The sequence below is a fragment of the Perissodus microlepis genome, chromosome 1 (assembly GCF_051167445.1).
Source record: "Perissodus microlepis isolate ML-2025 ecotype Zambia chromosome 1, ASM5116744v1, whole genome shotgun sequence".
Lineage (NCBI taxonomy): Eukaryota > Metazoa > Chordata > Actinopteri > Cichliformes > Cichlidae > Perissodus > Perissodus microlepis.
Genome location: NC_140461.1, coordinates 16,089,042 through 16,110,637, shown reverse-complemented (window position 1 = coordinate 16,110,637; position 21,596 = coordinate 16,089,042). Strand labels below are relative to the sequence as shown.

General features: G+C 38.8%; 1 protein-coding gene across 1 annotated transcript in view; it reads left to right on the top strand.

The window, feature by feature from the left end:
• Positions 1 to 20,458, top strand: part of myom2b (myomesin 2b) — a 30,740-nt gene extending 10,282 nt beyond the window's left edge. Inside the window, exons 11-39 of the mRNA XM_084931972.1 lie at positions 439 to 638; positions 1,044 to 1,097; positions 2,255 to 2,382; positions 2,619 to 2,802; positions 3,146 to 3,320; positions 3,427 to 3,548; positions 3,652 to 3,839; positions 4,090 to 4,216; positions 4,334 to 4,512; positions 5,302 to 5,416; positions 5,716 to 5,878; positions 6,001 to 6,107; positions 7,110 to 7,154; positions 7,521 to 7,657; positions 8,055 to 8,199; positions 8,756 to 8,818; positions 9,085 to 9,152; positions 10,459 to 10,572; positions 10,695 to 10,782; positions 11,838 to 11,876; positions 12,744 to 12,849; positions 13,507 to 13,573; positions 13,989 to 14,085; positions 15,183 to 15,219; positions 16,852 to 16,874; positions 16,965 to 17,020; positions 17,096 to 17,185; positions 19,442 to 19,567; positions 19,925 to 20,458. Of these exons, the coding sequence (XP_084788098.1) occupies positions 439 to 638; positions 1,044 to 1,097; positions 2,255 to 2,382; positions 2,619 to 2,802; positions 3,146 to 3,320; positions 3,427 to 3,548; positions 3,652 to 3,839; positions 4,090 to 4,216; positions 4,334 to 4,512; positions 5,302 to 5,416; positions 5,716 to 5,878; positions 6,001 to 6,107; positions 7,110 to 7,154; positions 7,521 to 7,657; positions 8,055 to 8,199; positions 8,756 to 8,818; positions 9,085 to 9,152; positions 10,459 to 10,572; positions 10,695 to 10,782; positions 11,838 to 11,876; positions 12,744 to 12,849; positions 13,507 to 13,573; positions 13,989 to 14,085; positions 15,183 to 15,219; positions 16,852 to 16,874; positions 16,965 to 17,020; positions 17,096 to 17,185; positions 19,442 to 19,567; positions 19,925 to 20,134 (3,253 nt within the window). The 3' untranslated portion in view covers positions 20,135 to 20,458. The remainder of the gene's footprint in view (positions 1 to 438; positions 639 to 1,043; positions 1,098 to 2,254; positions 2,383 to 2,618; positions 2,803 to 3,145; positions 3,321 to 3,426; positions 3,549 to 3,651; positions 3,840 to 4,089; positions 4,217 to 4,333; positions 4,513 to 5,301; positions 5,417 to 5,715; positions 5,879 to 6,000; positions 6,108 to 7,109; positions 7,155 to 7,520; positions 7,658 to 8,054; positions 8,200 to 8,755; positions 8,819 to 9,084; positions 9,153 to 10,458; positions 10,573 to 10,694; positions 10,783 to 11,837; positions 11,877 to 12,743; positions 12,850 to 13,506; positions 13,574 to 13,988; positions 14,086 to 15,182; positions 15,220 to 16,851; positions 16,875 to 16,964; positions 17,021 to 17,095; positions 17,186 to 19,441; positions 19,568 to 19,924) is intronic.
• Positions 20,459 to 21,596: the final 1,138 nt, after the last annotated feature.

Genomic DNA, 21,596 nt, shown 5'->3' with positions numbered 1-21,596 from the left:
CATGTTCTCTTTATTGCACATAAAATACACAGCTGCTTTTGTTTATTTATTCTGTCCCTCATATTTTAACCTAAACAGAGCAGGAATGGGCATGCTCTGCTACCTATCGGCTACATTTTTTTGCTTAGGAAGCTCTTTTCCTGCTTATGTCTTTTTTTTTTTGTCTAGCATCATAATGAACAGATAATTTCAGCACAAGTGCTTTCAGTGAGGCTCCAACAGGTACACTGTTCTGATCTCATATACCTATCAGCATTTTTTAATAATATGGTAGCATACACAAAAACATAAAACATCTATTATAAACTTGTACACATATTACTCTTTGCAATAGTTACATGTTTATAATGACTCCATGCCATACCAGTATTTTGTCAGATCTTTCTATTTGCATTCATCTCATTAACTCTGCGGCACTCTCATCTTTTCTCTTCTTAGATGTGAGGTTGGAACTGAAAACTGGACCCAATGTAACGATCACCCCATAAAGATCTGTAAATATCCGGTGTCTGGGCTGTTTGAAGGGCACTCCTTCTACTTCAGAGTCAGAGCTGTTAACTCCCATGGAATCAGCAAACCTTCTCGTATGTCTGATCCCATCACTGCAATGGACCCCACTGAGTTTGAGAGGCTTCACGGTGGGTTTAACTACACTAATACAGAGAAATGTCGAAGCTCACCTTAAAAATACAGTGTTTTGAAGTTTTGCCATGTGTCATGTTGTCATTATTGTAGTCACTATTGTTTGAAATTATAACTGTCTTCTTGTTGTTATTCATCTAGAATTACAATCAGCCCTGATTTAAAGCACATAGTTACGTAATGTGTTTTTTATTAAATTATGTCATATTGTACTTATCTCATGCTTTTATTTGGGGGCAGGTTAGACTTGTAAAATACACACTAATCAGTCTATTTTATAGCATTAGATACGGTACATGTTCAGCTCCTATATAAACAACAAATTTGTATTTAAAATGATCTCAAAAAAAGTTCAGTATCAATCACAAACACATGATGATCATCTCTTTATCTTCCTGTAGCCAAAAGGCTTGGGGGAAGACTGGATATCGTGTCTTACCATGACGAAGTTGAAGGTGGGTTTGAATTGAAGTTGATACATTCAATTCAATTCAATTCAATTTTATTTATATAGCGCCAAATCACAACAAAAGTCGCCTCAAGGCGCTTCATAGATACAGAGAAAAACCCAACAATCATATGACCCCCTATGAGCAAGCACTTTGGCGACAGTGGGAAGGAAAAACTCCCTTTTAACAGGAAGAAACCTCCGGCAGAACCAGGCTCAGGGAGGGGCGGCCATCTGCTGCGACCGGTTGGGGTGAGAGAAGGAAGACAAGATAAAAGACATGCTGTGGAAGAGAGACAGAGGTTAATAACAGATATTATTCAATGCAGAGAGGTCTATTAATACATAGTGAGTGAGAAAGGTGACTGGAAAGGAAAAACTCAATGCATCATGGGAATCCCCCGGCAGCCTACGTCTATTGCAGCATAACTAAGGGAGGATTCAGGGTCACCTGGTCCAGCCCTAACTATATGCTTTAGCAAAAAGGAAAGTTTTAAGCCTAATCTTAAAAGTAGAGATAGTTTCTGTCTCCCGAATCCAAACTGGAAGCTGGTTCCACAGAAGAGGGGCCTGAAAACTAATGGCTCTCCCTCCCATTCTACTTTTAAATACTCTAGGAACAACAAGTAGGCCTGCAGAGCGAGAGCGAAATGCTCTAATAGGGTGATATGGTACTACAAGGTCATTAAGATAAGATGGGGCCTGATTATTTAAGACCTTGTATGTGAGGAGCAGGATTTTGAATTCAATTCTGGATTTAACAGGAAGCCAATGAAGGGAAGCCAAAACAGGAGAAATATGCTCTCTCTTTCTAGTCCCTGTCAGTACTCTTGCTGCAGCATTTTGGATTAGCTGAATGCTTTTCAGTGAGTTTTTTGGACATCCTGATAATAATGAATTACAGTAGTCCAGCCTGGAAGTAATAAATGCATGAACTAGTTACATTCTAGTTACATTCTGATGCTCTGTTTAAACTTCAGCAGGTTGTCTTGACCATGTCTCCAAGTTGAAATGCAATAAGTTGCTGACTGGTGATTGGCTGATTAGATATTTGTGTTAAGCAATTGAACAGATGTACGCAAGGAAGCGACTGGTTCGTGTATTTGTTACGCCACATATAATATGTATTATATTTTTAACGTTTTCAGTCTTGTTTCTTTGTAGCTGAAGGAAAGCCTCCAGGTGTTCCATCAGGAATTAATGCCTCAGAAACAGACAGGACCTATGTTGTTTTGAGCTGGAAAGCCCCAGCGTACACCAGCAGCGCTCCCATGTGGTACTACATAGAAAAGGTAACAAACAATGTCATATTCTAATTCTCTGACTTCCCCCTCAACAGTTGTTTATAGTTTGACGAAGCAGTAACAGCAGTTTTTTTCTCCTTTATATTATGCAGCTGCATTAACTTGTGTGCCTAAACTATTTTTACAGGTCTTCTGTATAACACATATAGAGACAAGCCTTGAAAAAATAAAATACATTCTTAAAATGTAAACAAACTTGCTTCCATGTCTCCGTCTCTCCACAGTGCATGGCAGACAGTGGCGCATGGCAGCGCGTTAACACCCAGGTCCCTATTCGATCTCCTCGTTATGCTGTCTTTGACCTGGCAGAGGGAAAACAATATAAGTTCAGAGTTTTGTCTGCCAACATTTATGGGACCAGTGAGCCATCAGAGCCAACTGGACCTATTCAGACTCAGGAACTCAAAGGTTTGCCTCCATTTTTCCTTTCCTGTTACACAGCAGTAGTGTTTGTTATTACCAATTACAACACCTTTAATTGTGTTTATGTGTTACTTCACAACAAAATGTGGTGTGGGTGATCTTCTGAACTGCTTACTACAAAAAGTTTTCAATATGTCAGCTGAGAGATTTGTTTCAAATGTTTCAAACATGAAGCTGACATAAAAATTATGGTCAGGTGTAAGAGGGTTGTGGTATAGATACTGAGTAGCAGCCACTTGAAAACCAGAAGATTCCTAATATAAAGTATCCTTAATTGTAATTACAGTATTATGTAGCTATTTTTTATTTATTTTTTAATCAATTGCAGGCGTACCATCCGCTCCTGGTCAGGTGATTGCGACAAGGGAAACAGACACCTCTGTCCTCATCCAATGGGCTCCTCCAAAGGAACCTAATAATTTGATTGGTTATTACATTGACCAGTGTGTGCAAGGATCCAAGAACTGGACCTCAGCCAATCACAAACCTCACAAGAACACCAGGTATGTTTCTAGCGACACACAAACACACTGTTGGGCTCAAAAATTGATTTTTTTCTCTGGCAGCTTATTACACAATGGGCTTTGTGTCACGTTTGTGTCTCTTCAGGTTTGTGGTTAGTGGTTTGACCACAGGAGAAACCTACGTGTTCCGCGTCCAGGCTATCAATGAGCTGGGTCTCAGTGATGAATCCCAGGAGTCTGCACCTTTGACTGTCAAGGCTGCCCTTAGTCAGTAATGCCAAATATTTGCTCACTACTGCAGATGTTAACCATGATAACTGCCCCAAACCTTTTCATTTTAAAGAATTAAAACTCAATACTGTTCTTACAGCCACCCCATCTGCTCCTTATGACATTGCACTGCTGTACTGCAACGGCCATTCAATGATCCTGAACTGGAAGAAGCCTCTTCGCTCTGGAGGAGCAAAGATCAAAGAGTATTATGTGGACAAAAGACGTAGTGGAACAACCATGTGGAGGGAGGTTCATATCCCACCAATCACAGAGAGAGTTTATAAGGTATTTGGACTCTTTTTATAACATTCAAACATCAAAACAAACAGAAGAGGGCCACAATTTTGCATACATACTTGCATACTCTTCTTATTATATATCATACAAAAGTTAAGATACATATTATTTTATTTGGGATGGTCTGATCATTTTGTGCATAACTGGCCTGTTCAACTCTGAAAGTGGCATGTCCATTTTGTTTAAATTGATAATGATAACTAGGATTTTAGTTAACCATGTAACATTTTATTAAAAGGTGGAGAACTTGACAGAGGGAGCAGTCTATCAGTTCCAGGTTTATGGAGCCAACCTGGCTGGTCTTGGACCAGCGTCCAAACATTCAGAAGACCTTACATGTGATGCCTGGACAATGCCAGAACCTGGTTAGTAAATTTCACTTTTTAGTGACTGACTTTAAACTCAAAAGTGAAGCTTTTACACTTCTAGAAAGATAAATATGGAATTGTTGTTCTTCTCCTCTCATCATCTGGCTCATATAGGCCCAGCCTATGACCTGACCTTTTGTGAAGTGAGAGATAATTCATTGGTGGTTGAGTGGCAAAAGCCTGTCTACACTGGTTCTGAACCAATCACAGGCTACCATGTTGAGTATGCCAAGAAGGGTACTGCTAACTGGATCACAGCCAATGAAAAAGCTGCCAGTCACCGCTTCCTAAAGGTGAGGGTATCACTGTTCCAATCTATGAATCATAGAGGTTACCCTCCACCGCTCATCAAAGATTTTACTCAAGCACGCAAGACAAAAGAAATTGGAATAATGCTTTCAATTTACAATATAACATATAGGTTAGACTAAATGTTGGCACTGCTTAAACAAGTGTAAAATGCAGTGCATGATGTTTATTATGTAACAGTGTGTTTCTTCGTCTTTACTGAACTTTTTTTCCCCAAAACATCAATTTTCATCCACTTTTTCCAGCACTTTATTTACCACTACCAAAACTGCAGCAGTGTAGGTACAAAAAACTGTGTGACGCTGACATCTAGTGGATGAACCAAGTAATTACTTGGTGAAATAGCTCAAAAAGAAAATCTTTTAAAGGTGAATCACTTATGTGTGATAATGGAAAGTCAGTAAAGTAAAATAAGACAAGAATAATTATAATAATACTAAGACCATTTAGTGATCTAATAAAAATATGCTTTGAAACAATACGGATTACTCATGCATTATTAATATTTAGGGTAAGTTGCCTAAAAGAACAAGGGGAATTATAATAATAGATCCAGCTGCTGCTGGGCTAAAGAATCATATATTTTACATTCATTCACAACACCAAGTGATCAACAAAACAAATAGTATTGTTAGATTCAGAATAGAATATGCTGTTATTATGTCATAATTTATTTACCTGTCAATTTTGCACAGGTTGAAAGTTACCACACCCATTTACAGACGTTCACACCTCCACTCCCCCTAGCAACAGATTGTCTGTTTGTGTCCTAGGTAACAGGTCTGGAGGTGGGCACTACCTATGTGTTCAGAGTGCGTGCAGTCAATGCTGCTGGAGTGGGTATGGCCTCAATGGCCTCTGACCCTGTGACTGCCAAGGCCGTTGCAGGTAACATTTAACAGCAGACAGAAACTGAATACCTTACTATTAGAATATTAGGGTATTAGAATTCATAAATATGTGTCTCCAAGTTCCTCTTTGTAAAGCATACAAAGTGCTATGGTTTTGCTTTGAGTGAGTGTTGCACTATTGTTGACAGTGGTGAAGGCAAGAGTTTAAGAGCGAGTGGACACATGTGATATCAATCCATCAAATATCAAAGCTCACATTAATAGCTGTTTAGGCTTTCTGGGCATTAACTGGAGACAAAAATGAGTCTAAAAACTATGTTTATCTGTGTATTGAAGGTTCCCAGGAGGTGTCCTGTGTGGTGGATGAGAAGTCAGGTGACATTGTTCTGTCATTCGAGTCCTGCCAGATAAACGAAGGCTCCAAGTTCATCTGGAAGAAAGATTATAAAGAAATCACAGATTTCTCTAAAGGGGTAGTGATTAAATCCGAGGGCACCCAGTAAGACCACAGTCACACACATATATAACATGCATATGACATCAAACATTTGCATTCAATTTCAGCTTGAACAATCTCTCTGACTGTGTGTGTCTGTGTTTCTCTTCCGCCCTCCACTGCAGCTCTAAGCTGATCTTCAAGAACCCAGATAAGGAGGACTTTGGGACGTATTCTGTTTCTGTCACAAACACAGAGGGAGTGTCATCCAGCTACACAATCTCTAATGAAGGTAGGTTCTATTCATTGCTAAGTAAGGATGGCTCTGATGCTTAGGCACCCAGTCAACTGTCATGCAAAATTTGAAAATCTGTAAGAGAATCTGCAACTTAGACTTAATGAAATCTCTCATGTTTATGTTTATTTGTATTCTATACTCATGGCTCATTTGCCCTTGTTGACATATGGTAATTTGCAATGTTGCCATTATTATCTTAATCATCTCAACGCATTAGTTTGCCTTCCATATCCGTTTCCTACCTCTGTTAAACTATTGCATGCAAATACCACTCATGCCTTGATCGTGAAAATTTGAACAGCTGTAGAGCAACACCCTAATAACTACATCAAAAGCGCAGACTTGAGCCAAAATCAAAAGAAAACTGTATCGGAGAACCAAGGCAGTGTGTAGAATGCTATAAAAGATGAAAGCAGTGAGAGCATACTTAAAAACAATCAGCCTGGCATGTAGGCAACAAACAATTTCATTACACATCTGATGATACTAGCAGAGCGCATTATTTCTCCAAGCTTGGGGCACTGAACATGTTTTACCACCAGATCTTCGTGGCAAAAGGATTTCTGTCAGAAAGCTTCACAACGCTTTTCCTTCTATTGCACCAGTTTGCTACGAGGCTATAATACGTGGCTTCCACTGATTGCTTCCCATTCGGCCTACAGTTATTCCACTGTAACTCGCAATAATTTCTGAACTTCTAGCAAGGATTCATTTATTTCAGTTATATCACAGGTACTTGGTGAGGCTCCAATAATACAACTCATAATACAGGCTGTGTTTCAGGGTAAGCATTCAGGGCCAGTTATGAGTCACAATGTAATGTCGTTCTTTCAGCTTTAATCTTCAGTTTTAATGTTTTTGTTGCTTGATTTTCCTCTCCCTGACTTATCTGGTACCTCATCGAAGCTAATGGTAAAATTAGACCAATGCATAAAATGTCACATGTATGATAACTGCATGTCTGTGTCTATAAAATAATGTGTCTGTGCCTTATAGAGTTGGCAAAGATGCTGGCGCTCAGTTATGATATCAGACACCCAGGTAGGTACCTTTGGCTGACTCTTTCAATCTCTCTGAGTTTCTCTCTTTGTCCTTTTTAATCTCTTCTTTAAAACTTTCTCCTCTGAGTCTTAATCTGTCTTACCTGCTCACTTCATTTCTCGTTCTCCCTCTTTTATGCTTTTATTTTTCTTTCTTCTTCTGCCTTTGAAGATTTCTGATTTCTTTATTTTTTTAGGGGCAGATTTCTCTTTTTATTTGATCCAAAAAAAAAAAAAGTCTTACCTGCTTTTGCATCACATTGCCTGAGCTCTTCTCCTTCTCCTGTCCTCTCCTCCTTCGTCTCCTCATTAAACAAGGACAATAATGTTTTGAAACCCCTTACCCTTCCTCCCTCTTGTCCTCTAGTCATCCCGCTGAAGTCTGAGTTGGCCTATAAGATTCTGGAGAGAGGCCGAATGAGGTTCTGGCTGCAGGCTGAGGAGATTTCTTCCAATGTCACCTACAAATTCTTTGCAAACAACAAGGAACTGTCTGGAGCTGACGTAAGATACATCTTAGTTTACCCGCAGATTGTAGTCAGTTCCTACCTATGCCACTCTCCCTATGCAGTACTTGAAATTCATGGGTATAGAAAGTCATGCAAATGGAAAATGAAGTCCGGAAAATGATATATCAGTTAGCCAGGTAGTCTTCTTTCAGCTGTAATTTTTGCGAGGCTCAAACTGAAAGGTCCCAAAGTATGAGCTAAACCATTTAAGTGAGCCTTGCAAATAAAAACAGAAGAGATGAATGATTTATATTCTAGCTTCAAGGTGAACAACCTACTTTTCTATCAAGACAATAGTTCAGTCAGCTGTTTTTAACTACACAAAAGTTATGATATTCACAAAGTCTGTCGTCAAGTAGGCTTTTTAAAATTACAACTCTATTTTTCTGCAGCCCAACAAGATGGCTCATGACATCGCTACAGGGATCATTGAGTTCATCATGGATCATTTCACTGAGGAGAATGAGGGGACATATACCTGCCAGATCACAGATGGAGGAGGAAAGGCACAGAGCTCACTGGTTCTGATTGGAAATGGTAAGAGGGGCCAAGGTTTACTGCTGTTCTACGATCAGCCTTTCAAATGTGATTCCAACCCAGTCAGACCCCACAAAACCTGCAGTATCCGACTACATTCAACAAAAAAAAGAACAATACCCTCTGGACTGTAATTTTTTTTTCTCTTGGTTGGATTGTATCAAACCACAAATGTATATTAAGTGGATGTGTGCAGAAAGAACTTATCACAACCTCTTATTTTTCAGCGTACTAATTAGGGGGTTTGCTGTCAAGCCTAAGCCAGGAGAAACACAGACATGTAGCAGAGAGTGTATAGAATGGGCTTTTTTGTATGACAGTAGACTTAGCATCTGCTGCATTAGAGATCCCATTATGGAAAATTATTAAGCCCGTTAGTGTAGAGAAGGGTTTGAACTTCATGTCTATAGGACTCCCTAAGACTCAACTAAAGATGCTTGATTTCATAAATTATGATTCTGCTCTCATATGGGGGACCACTAAAAAAAAAAAATCTATAGCAACACTTTGATCTTTTAATTATTCTTCGTTTATGTGTATCTGTATGTGCACATAGCTTTCAAGGCAGCACTGGCTGAGGCTGATTTCCAGAGGAGAGAGTACATCAGAGTCAAAGAGGGTAAGAAATACAAAACATCATCCAATTTTAAGCTTGTAGGAGCTTTGTTCTTAATTTAGCCTGAGACCAGCACAACACTATGTTGCCCAGGAGATAACTAATGAGTGAGCATACAGGAGAGAAGTAGACTATCTTTACATAAACTCTCGAGCTGCAACCTTAAAACCACACATCAGTTAATACAGCTTATAACAAGGTTCCTCAAGTGTTTTGTAAAAGCTTATGTCCATTTTCAAGGCTTCCTCTCATGTTTCTTTTCACTACAGGCCCCCACTTTAGTGAGTTTCTATCACTTCAGATTGGGGATGACTGCTCTGTCACTTTGGTCTGCAAGGTAAACACAGTGGTACTCGATATTTATTGAATATTTACAGTCTGACAAATGGGAGGCTCACTTACTGAGCAGATATTCTATGGAGACTAAGTGTGGATGCCACAGTGCTGCGTAATGATAAGGTCCAGACAGATAATAATAATAGATAAGGTTTTTCGTGCCCTTGTTAGAGTGAAGCATATTATCAAGAACATTTTAAAATTAAAGTGGCCGTTTATATGCTCGGGGACAGTCAAGTTGACATCAGCATATCTTTGGCGATCGTGGCTCAAGAGTTGGGCGTTCGCCTTGTAATTGGAAGGTTGCCGGTTCGAGCCCCGGCTCGGACAGTCTCGGTTGTTGTGTCCTTGGGCAAGACACTTCACCTGTTGTCTACTGGTGGTGGTCAGAGGGCCCGGTGGCACCAGTGTTCGGCAGCCTCGCCTCTGTCAGTGCGCCCTAGGATGGCTGTGGCTGCAATGTAGCTTGTCATCACCAGTGTGTGAATGTGTGTGTAAATGGGTGGATGACTGGATGTGTAAAGCGCTTTGGGGTCCTTAGGGACTAGTAAAGCGCAATACAAATACAGGCCATTTACCATTTATGCAGAGATATAGTAAATATATGCATGCATTATTTGACTGTTAAGTATCAAAACAGAGCAAGCTTAAACATCAACCAGTTTTCAGAAAAATGCTCTACTTCCAATTTGGGATCATTTAGGGTATAATATGTTGCAGAAAAATATAAACAGCCTCAGGTTTTTTTGGTTGAAAGACAGGATTTATGTTTTAATCCATCAAGTGGGTGAGAATTACTGCAAAAAGTCGATGAGGTACAGTTATATGCTAACATTTGGGAACCTCGTGCTGACTTGTTGACTTTTGTAGGCAAGAATAAGTGTACTTGTCCTGCAGCAAACAGGCATTTTAAATAACCTCTTCTTCAAATGCTAATGCACTCTTACCATTTAGTTCATTAACTAAACAGCCAAGCATTAAACTGTGTTTTACCATTTTCTCCAATTAGTATTATTTTTATATTCAGAAAACAAAAGCACCAATGCATTAACATTTAAGAGATTTGTTTTTCACTTTAATCCATTTGCTGCAGGCATTTGCTTCCTTTGTGTTTCAAAAGCCTCGTCGACATCTCTTGATCTTCCTAAACTACCACATAAACAAGACTTTATATACAGCACATCACTGGTCATCTGGATTTGCATTGTTCGATGAATTGTATAAAATATAAAGTGTGTGTGTGACAATAAAACTTCACTTCCTGTTTTTCAAAAATAATAATACGCAATTTTAATTGATTTTAACAGGTCGCTAACTTGAAGAAGGAATCAGTGTTTCACTGGTTTAGAGAAGACACGGAGATCATCCCGGATGTAAAACCTGACCTGGGATCAGGAGTCTGTAAACTGCCAATTAAAGAGGTAAGAGCACACTGTGGCACTAAAGACTATGTTTTTTTGTTTTGTTCTTTCCAACGCTGTCCTCATGGTGTGTTCAAAATTGACAAATCTGCATTCCCTATGTCGCACTGTTTCTTCTCCAGTTTTCACTGAAGACAGCAGGAATTTACAAAGCCACCATCAGTGATGACAGAGGAAAAGATATGAGCCAAATAAACATTTCTGGAAAAGGTAAACATGTTCTCTATTTTTGCAGTTCATCTTACCACTTAATAAAAATGACAAGTTCACTGTCTGGATAGTTAGCTTGATGTCTTACTGAGAAAGTATAATTGTTTACCTACAGTATATTATTCTTATAAAAAGAATAAATAAAATGCTTGACATGGGGAAAAAAATGTATAATGTTATAAACTATTTATTTTTTTCACTGATTTTTCCTCAAAAGCAGCAGGATACAAAGTAGATATATTACCATACTGAAAAACAATTGTTCCTATTTTTTCTAAACAAAACCACAACACAAGAAAAAGGAAATAATAAAAAAGCCTCGGTCTACAAATTACATCTTGAATGATTCATACATTATGATTGGTGCCAAAACTGTTAAAATTAGTCAGAAACATTTTTTGTCAATTCCAAAAGGCAGCTCCTCTCCAAAAATATCTCATCTCCCTTTTTTATTCTACGTGTCACTTGTTTGAATGTAACTATTTTGCATGCAGTTTGATCTGCTATTCAAAATAGCTCAGATTGCTTGATTTCCAATGCGTTAATATTGTTTTACATCCTGATGTCATAGCCAGTGGGACTCATAACCTCTTCATTTCACTTGGTCTGATATTATCTGGTAACAGACCCAGAACACTTAAAACTGGAGACTTGGTCAACTGTGAGTAAAACAACTGATTCAATAGGTATAATAGCTTCCCAGAATAACACAAAACCCAAAAAACCCCACTTTCTCAAATTTCTCACAGATGTTGACGTGCCTAAGTTTAATATGTTTGATATGTGAAGATGTTTATATATGAATTAACTGAGACTGAGCTTCACATGAACAAGTATGCCAAGAAACAATCTGCTGAAAGTGTACTTCACAAAACAAATGCAGGTATTTACACTGTTTCACTATGTTGGGTTGGGAAACCATAGAGTAACAGATTCCCATGTTTTCATTAAACCTTCCTTACTGAGCTCTGAATGCAGCCACCAGAGAGCAGCATCATGCCTTTCCATCCTCTTGGCTCCGTCTCTGACCCCATGTTCCTCTGCCTTTCTTCTAGTCTTTGACGATGCCATAAACAAGCTCAGCCAACTGGCTGGTAAGTCGCTGCATTCTGCACACAAACACACAAACACACACACCAATAATCTCATAAAGAGACATCCATGTTAAAAACGGTACGACACACCACCAGCACCACCCTCTACCCACTGTAGGGATCCAGTTCAAATTATCTAAATTTAACATGGCACCATCAAACCCCAGTGATGAGAGATTTGGTAGATCCATCATCAGGCTGATATGGGTCTTGTTTTAAAAACCCTCTGCTACATACACACACACACTTATCAGCGTGTGGCAGAAGTTGTCATGCTGGAAGCATTTGGCCATCGTGCCATCATGTGGTGAAATCACTTTAAAATTCCACTGCGCTGTCACAGTGACAGTGTGGAGGAGCATCTTACTCCTATTTTAAGAGACAGTCACTTGACAGCTCTGCAGCAACTGTTACAGCAGTGGTTGCAGAGAAGAAGAGGGTTCATTACTGTGATAATGGGAAACCATGGTGATGTGACCAGGTGGATGACACACTTGCCCACTTGTAATGTGCAGTGAGGAAAATCCGACACAGACATTGTGGAGTATAAAATGCCCTTTTAGGTATAACGGCTTAAAAAAAAGTTATGGTTGAAGTGCTTTACTGAGTGCCAGGATATAAACAATCTGCCCTTTGCTTCATTAGCAGAATTTTCCTCTCCAAGCTGGACAAAAGGGAATTTCAAAATAGATCCTACAAATGGCTGAAAATGGAAGTTTGTTTTTATTCAATTAATTCATCTCTGCATGCAGTAGCTTTCACAGCATAGTGAGGTCACAGAGTCCAGCAGCTGCAGGAAAACATGTATTTTACTTTGATTTCAAACGTGGTCCTCACAACCTCCATCGCCTCCATTACCTCCTCCAGGAGCCAGTGCAGCAGAGCTTGTGATAAACTGCACAGCAACAGGCATTCAGCTGCAGTGTCACATGAAGTATTACACCTCAGAGATGAACATCACCTGGTATCACAGGTAAGGAATTAGATTAAACACAGAATTAACACCGCCTCACAAATACAAACATAATACCAAATAGTTGGAGTACGAAGATGAAGATAAGGAACGGAGGAAGAAAATACGCATAACTCCAGTATTTGTAGTCCTGGTAGTTGTTTTACTAGAGTATTCTTTTAAGTCCACCTATAAACATGCTGACCACAAACGCATTATTCTGGTTTTCCCTCAAGTTAAACTGCCGCGAGTGGGAAAAACAATAAGCCGCATAATAAAACTTCTGATGGGCTATTGGCAAGTGGTTTCATTATCCCTGTTATTGCAGTAAAATTGCCCCGTTTTGTGACAGAAATCACACAGCTATTATTTTCTATAAAGAAGGAAGGCTTTTCTGCACTTAAAAGCACTCCAGTTCACTCCAGAGATTATAAAATGGTAAAAAATGGGTTCATGAAAGAAAAACAAGTGGACAGAACAATGAAGTAAAACTGAATAAAAATTATGAAGCTTTTATTTTAAAACATCTCACTGTCTTTTCTGTGGGTTTGTGTAAGAGCAAGAGGTCGGCATAACATTAGCGAGGCATGTAAATATGATTTTCATTTACCTCACTCGCTCAAAAAGAAACCCCCACCACACAAACACACACACTAACCTCTCTTTTCTTCTCCTCAGTGAGACTAAACTCTCCCACAGTGACAAGATTGTGATTGGTGGAACCCCGACTATGGCAACAATGGAGGTATTATCATCTTTTATACAAAGCTGAACAGTATATGCTTCGGAGGAATCTCACACATCAGTAGCTTTATGACAGTAAAGCACCTCAGACATTGGTGCTGCTGCTCGTCTGTGTTGCTTGTAAAAGTCCTCAAAGTGTCTTTGCAGAGACGAGGAAACTTTGAGATAAATTAAAGGGATAATCACAAGGGAAAGCTAATGAATAAAAAGGGTTTAAAATTCATTAAAGTTGATTAAGTAGCATGTCTTCCGATCATTTTGTCAGAAAGCTTTATAATTGTAATTAGCCTACCTATTAAATTAATCTCATTTTAAATCATAGCTCAAAACACGCAAAGCAGAAATAAATACCAAGACACTGAGTTGATGCCTCTGTCGTCATGTGGCTGATCATTTTTTCGCTGATTGATTCACAGGTAGTTGAACCAGTGGAGAAGGACAAGGGCAAGTACTCCATCGTGATCACTGACCCTGAAAACTCACATAAACGCGCACTGGACCTCAGCGGTGATGGTCAGTACTTTCAGTACTTTTCCTCTCTTATTTCCTTCCCTCCAGAGTCAATTCCTGTTTTTATCGATAACTCTGTAAAAAGAGGGTAGAAAATAACACAGTCACTAGTTTTTATGGCTGTCTTTCAACGTGTAGTCTCTCTGGTTATACTTCAGCTAGTCTTTGAGTATGAAAGTCTCCAGTTTCATACTGCTGCTTGTGAGTTACATACATTTGTGGGGGCGATCGTGGCTCAAGAGTTCGAGCCCCGGCTTGGACAGTCTCGGTCGTTGTGTCCTTGGGCAAGACACTTCACCCGTTGCCTACTGGTGGTGGTCAGAGGGCCTGGTGGCGCCAGTGTTCGGCAGCCTCTGTCAGTGCGCCCCAGGGTGGCTGTGGCTACAATGTAGCTTGCCATCACCAGTGTGTGAATGGGTGGATGACAGGTTGTGTAAAGCGCTTTGGGGTCCTTAGGGACTAGAAAAGCACTATACAAATACAGGCCATTTACCATTTTAGTGTGGATTGGATTACATACACAACAATGCAAAAGTCTTGAGCTACTCTTTATTTCCCTAATCGTTTGAAAGACAGAAAGCCTTGAAAAGTTTTTCTTTGGACATTAGCTGCTTTTCACTCATTTTCTGGCTAATTATAGAGGAATGTTTTTTTGGTTTAAACCACCCAACACTGACCTATGTATCATTCAAGCATAAAAATGGCCCCCAACTCAACGGTTGAAGCAGTGTTGTGTCTACACATAACAGATAAATTAGCAAAGAATCATTTTTAAATTGTACCTTTACTAATCACTGCGGCTCAAAACTTTTGCACAGCACTGTATGGAAAAAATCTCCATTAAAACTTCTCAAATTAACTTTTTTGATTTATGACACATTTATGAGTGTTATAACTGAAAGGTGCATTCCTGTATTACCACCATTTTAAAACTATTATTTTCTTTAAAAAAAATGTTACCATGTTCATTAGCAGGAAAAGGGAAAGATTCTGTTTTGATATTATAAAGACTATTTTGGTTTTAGGTGTGTCCAAATTTAAAGGAAAGTAAACTGGCATGTGCTGTGACAGTGACTGTTTTCTGTTTTTGTGTTTAACAGTATATGAGAAAGCCTTTGCAGAGTTCCAGAAACTAAAGTAAGACTATATTCTCAAAGCTGTTTTCTTTTTTTTTAATCTTGTGCCTTTATGTGTCAGACTGGCTCGCCTAATGATGAATCACTGCTTCCTTCACATTTGCTTCATAACTGTGAGTTTGACATCTAATAGTTCAAAGTAATGATTTCCCAGGCTACACTGTGTTCATATACAGAAAACAATAGTCTTGTTTTCCTGCTTCAAATAATGTAAAGAATGAGGTTTTCTATAAATACACGTATATTCGACTCTCTCGTTCTGATTCTATTTGAATAGTAAAACATCTATTGGAAATTTCATTAACATTTGTTTCTCCACATTTCAAACAGTGCAAAGCCTTCAGATCATTTGAGACACTGCAGAAGGATTGTATGAGCCTTTGTAACCACTATATGCTCAGTGTTAATCAGTGTAGATCCATTCGTTGATTAGACTTGTCACTTTAAAATATCAGTGCACTCCTAACTCCAAACTGCTACACTAAAACTAACTGCTTGTTTTGAATATTTTAGTTGTTTAATTAGCCTGTGCTTTGCCCTGTAAGGACCTGTGCACTTTTTTTCAAAGGTCTACTGTGGAAGTCTGACTCAGGATTTAATCCCAGAATAAAGTTATGATTTTCAGATTAGGTCACTATATTATTTAATGACTTATTCTCCTTTTTCTGTGACTGAAGAAACTGTGTGTATGCTTTAAATCACTGCTGCATGAATGTAGCATGCTGCAAATTGAATCAGACGCTTCCCTGGCACTATTGCATGAGCAGAATCTAAAGAGCTCCAAGAGGTGTAAAACTTCTGCATGCAAGTATGTTTTTTTTTTTCACCTACAGCTACAGTTTTGAAAAGTCTTGTTAAATCACTGCAACTCGAGTTGCATAAATGATCAATACAGCATTAGGAAAAATTACCCTGCATCTTTAAGTTGAGCAAATTCAAAAACTCCAAGGCTGGCTGTCTGGAAAGAGTCCAGCGCATTATAATTTGAGATAAAAATCTTGGTTAAAAATAGAAGCAGTCAGGTAGCAGAGGTCCTTTGGGGTCTGTGGGCTAATTGGGCCAAAGCAAACCCCACACCCACACACACATTTTGCAAATCCTTTTGGGAAAGGGATTGAGACTGCAAACACTAAACACTGCATGCAGTGTGGAAACCATCCAAATCCCTTTTCTAATTAACATTCAAAGAGAGACATTTAAGCACAAGACTTTACAAACACATTGAAACAAGTGACACGCTGTTACCCTTTTGATTGAGCATCAACTTGCCAAGAGGAGAGCAGAGTTTCCCCAACCATCTGGTCCTGTGGCTGACCTCTGGTCCTGCCATGCTGCTCCAACAGCCCTCACATAACAATATCATTTTTCCCCAGGAAATATACATGAAACTCCTGAAGTAAACAATATTAAAAGGAGGTTTGGCTGTAAATCTAAAGCACCTTGTGGCACACCATCTGACCACTGTTAGTTAACCGAAAGGAAAAGGAAAAAAACAAAGAAAAAATGATGTGTGGTCAGAGCCAGGTAATGAAAGCTAACCAGAAATGACTTGGCTAAAGTAAAACTTGAACTAAATAAAGATTTGCTAGTGACAGAATTTGTATAATAATACAAAACTGCTTTGATTTTTCAGGGCCGAGGCATACGCTGAGAAGAGTAAGTTTATCCTCCTGTTCTCCTTTATATAATAGCTTAATATAATAAACAATAGGAATAACCTAGAATGTTAACAACTGTTTGTTTTAGACCGTGGTAAGGTGGTGGGAGGACTGCCTGATGTGGTCACCATTATGGAAAAGAAGGTAGGCGTGTAAGTGTGTGAAACTGCATGCTTTCGGTCTCATTTTGCTAATAGGTATTTGTTATGCTTTCTGTAGACTTTGAGTTTAACATGTACAGTGTGTGGAGACCCCAAACCTCAGGTGTCATGGCTGAAGAATGGATCGGAAGTCGAGCCTGATGATCAGGTAAATGTGTAAATGTGTTATTGGAGTTATGTCAAAATAAATTTCACAACTTGTTTTCAACCAATTAAATTGTGTTTGCAAGTCACATATACAACCCGTTCATATTCAGATGGGGCTTTGTACTTTTATTTGATTCCTTCCCGATAAATACTGCCTTATTCTCTGTTTAACCTCTTCAGAAACTCAACTCCTCCCCTCCTGTCTCATGATTAATTGTCTCATTAACCATACACAATTACAACATAATGTTTCTATTAACTTGTCTTGTGGAAATTTCACACTCAGTATGTGTCTACTAAAATATGCTTCATGATGTCATGTTATTTTGAGAACTCTCCAGATTCATTTGATCAGATAATGTCTGTTCAAAAGTCAATGTCTATAATACTTACCATGATATTAAAACCAGTATTCATATAAAATAATGAAATGGCAGTAATTCAAAAACTATTTCTAGTAATATTGAAAGTGGTAATGAAGTACTTTCTAAAAAGCATGCTTCATGTATATTTAAATTAGTACAAATGATTAGTAGTAATAAAATGCACAATACCCCAAAACCATTGATATACTTTAGTTCCTTGTTAGGAACTTCATGAATGTGATGTTGTCCCTATTGTGTCAAAGCCCTTTTTATACATTCATCAGCCACTTTAGTAGGTACACCGGTTCAAGAAATTATTAAAGTAAATATTTAATCAGCCAATGACAGCAACGCCGTACATTTAGGCATGTAGGGGGATCAAAAGGGGGAAGAAAGGTGAGACTCTGAATGTACATGAGCAGGGTTATTTGTGACAGACGAGCTAGTCTAAGTATTCTGGTGCAACCAAGTATTCTGATCAAAAATAGAAGATCAACAATGGAGTACGTTTGGGATGTGGTGGAGCATGAGATTAGCAGCATGATGCCATCATGTCAATATGAAACAAAATCCCTGATGAATGTTTTAAGCATCTTGCTAAAGATACACCACAAAGAGTTAAGGCTGAAGACAAAAGGATCCAATCCAAAACTAGCAACGTATACCTAATCAAGTGGCAGGTGAGTGTATTTACCACTGAGAGCACCAAGATTCAGGGAACTACACTACGCTTCTATACTGACCCCAAAGTCAGTATTATCAGCACAATCTTAGATCAGTAATGGAACAACTCTACCTCTCATAACTCATTAACCTACTTGCCAATCAGAGTACAGTAAGTCTACAGTCTGTCGTTAGTCAACGAAAGCTCTTTCAACAGCATCAGAATCCTGCAGCTTCTACCAGCTTTGAAGATTTAAGTTTGAGAAACCCCGGTCCAGGAGGAATTTGTGTTCAAGTTTTCTCCTTTATTCATTCCCTCACCTGCTAATAATCTGTCTAAAACAAGAAGCGAGGCCCTTGCTGATGAGTTTTCCAAACCTCTGGAGTGTCTCTCATGCACTTAGTTACAACAGAGGCTTCTGAGGATGCATGAAGATAAATGAAAAACAAACATGAACATAAGAAGATCCAGAGAATTTTATATCTAATCCTCGTGTTTGACTCTGGAAGTACACAGCATGTCAATTCGAGTAGTGTAATAAGCAGAAGTTACTATTTTTTAGACATTTTGTCAGATTTTATAATATCTGTATCACAGAAATGACTAATTAGAATTTTTTTTTTTCTGAATAATACACAGCTTAACCTACATTGGTCTAGTAAATTAATGCATTTAACCAAGAACACATAGCACGCTAATGGCTACCATTTTTAGGATTTTAATCTAATAGACCGTTTTATTTCTTGTAATTAAAAGGCAAGTGTTTCTCTTAATAATGTAATTAACCTGCTGAAAGTACCACTCCATAAAATGTATAAATGTCCAGACCTTACAAGTGAGTGGGCAGGTACAAGAGGCAATTTAAAATGTTGGGCTCTTGTCTGCACCACTCGTAGTACATGGTACAATTCAGAATAAAGTACTCTGTGTAGACTAGAGTATCAGAGACAATATACAGTAGGGTTTTTTGGGTGGTCTAAAAAAATATAGATCGGGCACATTTGTATTGCTTTTCAATTTCACCATACTTTGGTTGAGCGTGGTTGAGTGCAGCAGAACAGATAAGACAGGAATACATCATTAGTCCCTTTGTCCATTCAGCCCATGCACCAGCGCTCAGCTTTTGCTCATGCTGCCACTTTGAGTAAAGCATTTTAAAGAATAAATCATGCTAAACTCCCTCCACTGGCTTTCTCACTTTTTTTTAACCTCTGAATTCATTTCCCAGTATGTGGTCTCCCTGGACCAGGGCAAGTTTGCCAGTCTGACGATCAAAGGCGTTTCCATGGAGGATTCTGGCAGATATACCATGATTGTCCAGAATAAATATGGAGGAGAGTCTGTGGATATAGTGGTGAGTGTTGCCGCTGTGTAACACAAATGACTGAATTTACTCTGAGCCGTCATCTGCAGCAGAAATATTTTCTTTTCATTGGTGCCCAACATGGGGATATATTTTGATCGCAGCAACACAAAAACCTTACACGGGCCTGATATTTGACCTTGTTACTTTTGCTCACCCTGATTTTGACAGAATTAATATAAAATAATACAAAATCCAAATTTCTCTAAAATTAAAAATACCTAAATAATTTCTATTGATGATGCAATGTGCTGCAGCCCTTTAAACAATCCTTTTGTGTTCACCGCTGTAGTAAATGCATGTATGGGTATTAACATTATGTCCTTGTCTCGCTATTTTTATCTCCAGGTCAGTGTGTATCGCCATGGGGAGAAAATCCCTGAGGCAAAACCAACTCTGACCCCTAAAACAATCATCCCACCTAAATTACCAATCGAGATCCCTCAGCCTAAGACCCAGCCTGCTCCGAGCGCTGCCCCTTCAACTCCTAGCCCTGCCGCTCCTAAGGCAGCACTGGGAAGAGGGGTGAAGAGTCCTACTCCAAGTCGGAGGAAGTGAAAAGCAAGGCAGAAGAAACGCAATCACTGGTGCACAATTAGAACACACATAGCTGAGAAGCCTTTATTGGTGTTCTCTATCTGGATTGAAATGGAGCTAATACTCTTTGCATTAAATTAGAGCATCAAGAAAACCCTGACATATGAAATAAATCTTGCAATTGTGATGGAAAGAAAAAAATTGTTTCAATGTGAAATCATTGTATAAAATCAGCAAAATTATACTAGAATAATAAAAAGCTAGGCACTATCTAAACATGAGGAAATTAGAAATTAATTGAAATGAACTCGAATAAAGCTACAAATTGAATAAAACTTTCTGAAGAAAGAGTGAAATGTGTTTTAAATTCATTCTTGAAGTGTACAAATGACACCGCATGCAGTATAATCAAATATTAAATGGCTTGCAAATTACAGGAACATTGCCCAAAGTTAACTGACTTGAAGCTTCGATGCACCTTGGCACAATATTTCATATTTATCATAGTTAGGGGGAGTTTAACATGTTAGTCAAAACTTTTCCATAGGTATTAAATTGGGTTAAAGTCTAGTAAGTACAAATCCCAAAAGAGACCAGTAAACATTAATTTCATGCCCTATGGATGTGGGTTTTGTCCCCTGTAACCACGTGACCCATCCATCTTTGTTGTCATGCCACCAAAATACCCCCACAGCATACCAAAACCATGGGATCCCCTCACTGTAGAGTTTAAGAGTTTTCTCTTTAAATTCTTATCTGTGTCACAGAATATTTCAAGTAAACCAGAGAGATGGTCTGCTCCATCAAGGATTACTCTAAACATAGTTTTAAAAAATGCTGTGTTATGTTACAAAGTTGCGAGGGCCACTAGCTTTGACATGCCCTCACATCACTAACCTGCTGACTATTACCTGCATTTTTGATGGTGTCTAGCACCAGATGTTCTTGGTATAATCACATACACACCACTCCCATTTGCCTTTGATTATGGGGCTGAGGCAAGTTTCATTATGAGCCAGTGGAGAGAGGTGGGCCCTTCTTGTCTATATTTTTCTGAATATGATCAGTGGTTTGGCTCAGTCTCACAGTCATTTACATATTTAAATGCACAAAAACAACACAGGCTTAGTATCACAGCTCACAAGATCAGTGTTCATTTTATGTTGTTTAAAGGGAGAAAAAAAAAAAAAAAACACAGACACACACCTTTCACGAAGAAAAAAGGGACAGAGAGAAATAGGTCAGGCTGTACAAAGTAGTCATTATACTGCCACCTCAACAACACGGTCAACTGATGACTGCAAATGTATAACACCATCCTCCTTAAGATCACCATGGTGAACACGCTGAAGATTAACTGGCAGTGAATCACCATTAAGTAAACCAGAGCTGTGAAGCGAAGCTGCTGCCTCTCAAACCGTCATTACCAAATTTTACCTAATATTAACTCTGACTGTTAGCAGAAGATATGCATTCTGCCTTG